General features: G+C 47.7%; 1 protein-coding gene across 1 annotated transcript in view; it reads left to right on the forward strand.

The window, feature by feature from the left end:
* The window catches only part of kctd16b (potassium channel tetramerization domain containing 16b), a 47,692-nt gene extending 43,141 nt beyond the window's left edge, over positions 1-4,551 (forward strand). The window contains exon 2 of the mRNA XM_060056472.1: positions 4,024-4,551. Within this exon, the coding sequence (XP_059912455.1) occupies positions 4,024-4,502 (479 nt within the window). The 3' untranslated portion in view covers positions 4,503-4,551. The remainder of the gene's footprint in view (positions 1-4,023) is intronic.
* Positions 4,552-5,288: the final 737 nt, after the last annotated feature.

Below are 5,288 nucleotides of genomic sequence, written 5' to 3' on the forward strand. Positions count from 1 at the left end.
CAACAGTGGTAACTAATACTAGATAGTGGTTACTGCTACACTAGGACAAATGGTTAGCGTTAGTGATACGCTATGACCAATTGGTAGCGATACACAACAACCAGTGGTCGGTATACGCTAGAATCAGACTTTAAAAAACCTTAGGTGCAACTGCTTTTTCTATCATATGTAAATTATTATTCCTTGACTAATCCGTTTACCAAACAATTATCTCAGAAGTGTGTCACCTTGAAGGTAATTGTTTTTCAGCTGAAACGATTAATAGAGTTCCTGCTGGCTGGATGTTACTATCAGGGAGGCTAATAGCTAAGGAACAGCGCTAAGTGGTTTAGCGCGTATCTGTCAGGTCCTGCAAGGCGGCCAATAGTGGTGAATACGATGGGCCCTATTTTAACGGTCTGAAACGCAAGTGGAAAGCGCAAAGCGCAAGTAGCTTTGTGGGCGGTTCTACGGCGCTATCGCTATTTTACAGGCGGATAAATGACACTTGCGTCGCGGCGCAAGTGTCAAAAGGGTTGGTCTGAAGCAGCCTAATTACCCGTAGGTGTGGTTTGGGCGTAACGTCCAACAAACCAATGAGAGTGCCAGCTCCCATCCCCTTTAAGAGCCATGAGCGCATTTGAATCGGACGAGTTGATATTTTGACAGCGCGTCTGCAGTCTCCGATGAGACAGATGCACATGAATTTCAAACTGCAAATGGCTCAGTTTATTGCCAAATAATATGGCCTAATTCACACATGGAATAAGGGGTTTTCTTCCACAACTTCAGAAATACTGAGTCCTCAAATAAATTTCGCCAAAGAAAACGTAAATAATATAACATATGATATGCGGTAACTGATCTATTTAATGAAATATGCAATACATTATAAACATTGTTTCTTATCAGTATTGTATGCTATCCTAATATGCATGTGTCTCCGCGGTAATAGACATTGCCATTGATTGTATTATGCGTTACGTGTTTAGTTTGCGTGTGTTTAAACAGAGCACACACGCGCGCCCGCATTCATTCATTCTTTTTAACACTCACTCGCGGTAAAACAATGTTTTTCACGATCAAATATTCATCAATCCTAAAAGTTATGGGCATGTAGGCCTATACGATGTCTGTGTCAAGAAAATATGTGTTTGCTGTACGGTGTTTGCAGATGCATTGATTTAAAAGTACAACTTATTACCGCTGCATCAGCTGTTCTTTCCCAAATAATTTACCAAGAATGTGCGGCTAGGTAGATGAGAGAAGCAAAGTGTATGCGCGAGGTGCACAAGCAATCCGTATGCATCGCATGCGCATGTAGGCTATGCATCCGCCCTTAAAATAGCATCTGAACAACGCGCCACTGACTTTAAACCAGGTATTTCCTGGTCAGTAGCGCAAAGCAACGGCAAAATAGCGTTTGCGCCAGAACACGCCTCCTCCTTCCGCCGAACCGCCCCTTGGGGCGCATGATCAATCCCTAATTTACCGGCGAGTGGCGCTGGTGGGAAAAGAACGCTCTGCGCCAGTTGTAAACTAGCAACGACACATGCGCCAGTGACTAAGTCACTTGCGCCGGATGCAAGATAGGGCCCGATGACTAACCTCCAGCAGCTTCAACTGAGACTAATGCGCCATTAGGAAATGGAAACACCCCCACACCAGCATATATCAACCCGGTTGTTTAGAAAGTGTGTTTAAAGTTAACATGGGACATTTGGCCATACATGAGGTTGAACTCAACCGTGGAACGCACAGTGTCAAGTTGAAGCACAACCTAATCCAGGGTTTGCTAAAACATACACCAAATAACGTGTCCCCTTTTAAGGACTGCGTTGAAACTCGCACAGAAGCGAAACAAAGCCACACCCACACACACCATTGTCTAATTCGTGCCATTCTTCACTGTGGCTCGTCTTAGACTTGTGCAGTTTGTCTTGTCTTGGAAGGCGGATTATGAAGTGGTAGACTCCCAAGTGAAGAGCAGCCCGGGGTCATTTTTTCAAAAACAGCAATCATGAGCGCGCACCTCATCGATCACCTGGCCTTTTCTCCAGCCTGACGGGCACTCATTTATTCCTAAAGCGTTGCTGATCAAGGAAACGAAAGGGGACGCCATTGGTCCTGATATAAAACACCATGTTGTACTGTATTTTACTGTCTGCCTACGCAATGCTAGAGTGTGTGCTAGGGATTTGGTGCGTCACTGTGAATGTAACATGAGAAATGCTGTGTGTGCTATGTCCGTGTGTGTGTGTGTGTGTTTGCCATTGGTACTTGGCATTATTGTGCCTTTTACTCTCTTCCCCCTAGAGCAGTGGTTGTCTGTGGGCACCACTAGTGAAATGACATGTCATTGTGGCGTTCTTGGGGATTTGATGACACGGGTCTCGGGGGTGAAAATCAGAGCTTTAACAAAATGACATACCATACTCATTGAGTGTAGAAGCGTAATGTAAGACACATTAACAAAAATAACCTTAAAAAATGTGAAACTGGTACGACAGAAACCAAGCCACACTCCAGAGATAATCATAGCAAAACCATAATATGGTGGGGCATGCGTACTTGCTTATTATTGCAAACCCTCAACGGTGATCAGTGCGTTGTGGTATTTATTTGTTTTAATTCCATTCGGGTTATCCACAGACGTTTTTGTACACTACCTCTGTAGCACCAAGAGGAAGACAAGATGGTGGGTGGAGGTTGCAGCATTCACATAGTTCCAATTCTGTCACTACTGTCGAGGAGTGTGTGTATGCATGTGATGGCGTGCGTGCATATCTTTGTGTTGTCATGTATCTTGACACCCACTGAAACTTATGCTCAACTCTGACAGTGCACGTGGGTTGACACACTCAATAATAAAAAGGAAAAAAGGGAAATCTTCACCCTTTGTGGTCGGGGTGAAGAGAAGCTACATACATACTAATATGTACAGGAATAATTGATTTCTGTGTCCCAAGTTTCAAAGTTAGATATACTCCTGAGGAAGAATGTAATTAATTAGAGATGTTATTGAATGAATTTCCTGTTTATATCCATGATGATTATAGCAGTGCTCTCGGTTTGTGTGTGTATGTGTGTGCCTGCGTGCGTGCGTGCTTATGTGCGTGCGTGCTTATGTGTGTGTGTGTGTGTGTGTGTGTGTGTGTGTGTGTGTGTGTGTGTGTGTGTGTGTTAGTGGGCTCGTTTGTATGCAATTTCCTTGTGCTAGCATGCACAGCTCTTTTGTAACATGCAAAGGAAAAATGGACCACAAAAATAATGGTACAAATCGTTTTATTAATGAAAATAAATGTGTCAATTCTATTTTTCGATTCTTCTGTGTGTGAGTGTGTGCGTGCATGCGGGCATGAATGCTGGCGTGGGGCGTCTGTGTGTGCATAATGCCTTTGCGAGTGTAGTTCAAAGGTTTGGATTTCTCCTCTCGCTCAACAAGAGAGGAATACATCGGCAATAGATATCGCCTCAATTATTCAGGAGCAACCCATTAAAAATATATGACTGTTTCCTGCATTAGCATCTGTGGCACCCTGAGCGCTGAGTGTTTAGGTAAACCCTTACTGTGGGCTTCATACACAGTACGGGCCCATTGGAGTATGTGGTGGGTGGATAAAGCAAACAGGTCCTCAACACAACCACACATCCCCACAACCACACCTGTTCTGCGTGCAAATATACAAACAAACACTCCTCTCTCTCATACACTCACACACACACACACACACACACACACACACACACACACACACACACACACACACACACACACACACACACACACACACACACACACACACACATGCTCTCTCTCTCTCTCTCTCTCTCTCTCTCTCTTACACACACATACACACACACACACACACACACACACACACACACACACACACACACACAGACAAACACACACACATTCTCTCCCTCTCACTCATCCACACAAAAACACACACATGTTCTCTCTCTCTTCTCTCTCCCTCTCTCACTGTGTGTGCGTGTGTGTGTGTGTGTGTGTGTGTGTGTGTGTGTGTGTGCTTCCAGGTGGTCTGTCCCGGTGGTCCTCCCCGCCCTGCGACTGCTGCTGCAAGGCCCACAAGGGCGACGGCGAGGGGGAGAGCGGCACCTCCTTCAACGACCTCTCCACCTCCAGCTCCGAGAGCCAATCGGAGGCCGGCTCCCCGCAGGGCACGGTGGTCTGCCGCCCCATCAGCCGCCCGCCGCACGGCCACGGCCACGGCCACTCCCACGTCCAGACCCTGGACCGGCCCCCTAAGAAGGGCCCCGTCCCCCTGGTCCAGCAGCAGTCGGAGCAGCGGCGCAAGAGCGACCTGCTGCGCACGCTGACCGCCAGCTCCCGGGACACCAGCTCCTGCAAGAAGCGGCCGCCCAAGGAGAAGCTGAGTGTGGAGGAGGAGCTGGAGAAGTGCATCCAGGACTTCCGCAAGATCAAGATCCCCGAGCGCTTCCCGGAGAGGAAGTACAACTGGCAGGCCGACCTGCTCCGGAAGTACCGCCTTTGAGGAAGAAGGAACGCCACCGAGAAGTTTGGCCTGCTGGGGGGGGAGTGTGTGTGGGGACGGGGGGGGGGACGGGGGACGGGGGACGGGGGGGGACGGAACGGGTGGAATCAGCCAAGGGGAATCAAAAGTGTGTACGCTTTTTCTGAACCCGCCGTAACGCTCCTAGCCCCCCCCCCCCCCCCTCCCATTAGGAAAGTCACTGCACTGGGATCCGTTTACAACCCGAAGGCCGTGACGATCCACAGGAGATCAGAACACACTCTGCTTGGTTCCAGTGTGGATGTGGACTGTCTACAGTGACCACTCCCCACAGAGGTCGACCGAGATAGGATACACGTGCATGGGGAAAGCAAAGGAAACAAGACTGTTCTTATTGTCCTATGTACAGTGTGTGTGTGTGTGTGTGTGTGTGTGTGTGTGTGTGTGTGTGTGTGTGTGTGTGTGTGTGTGTGTGTGTGTGTGTGTGTGTGTGTGTGTGTGTGTGTGTGTGTGTGTGTGTGTGTATGTAGCCCACTGGATACTTTGCTGAATGTTTAGGTTTCAATGGAATCCCTGTGGACCAACCCCAAACAGAGAAGTCACCAACATCGTCACCGTCCACCCACTTCAAAGCCTACACAAGAGTTAATGTCTTTTTTGTGTTTTGGTGTTCATGGAATGGATGTAGTGCTATCGGGGATGACAAATGGTACTATTGCTTAAAGCACCATTATAGCACAGTTGCATGCAAGTGTGTTTGTGTGTGTTGTGTAAGTCTGTATGTTTGGGCATGTGTGTGGGTGTGAG

Source organism: Gadus macrocephalus, chromosome 7 (genome assembly GCF_031168955.1).
Source record: "Gadus macrocephalus chromosome 7, ASM3116895v1".
In the NCBI taxonomy this organism is placed as follows: domain Eukaryota; kingdom Metazoa; phylum Chordata; class Actinopteri; order Gadiformes; family Gadidae; genus Gadus; species Gadus macrocephalus.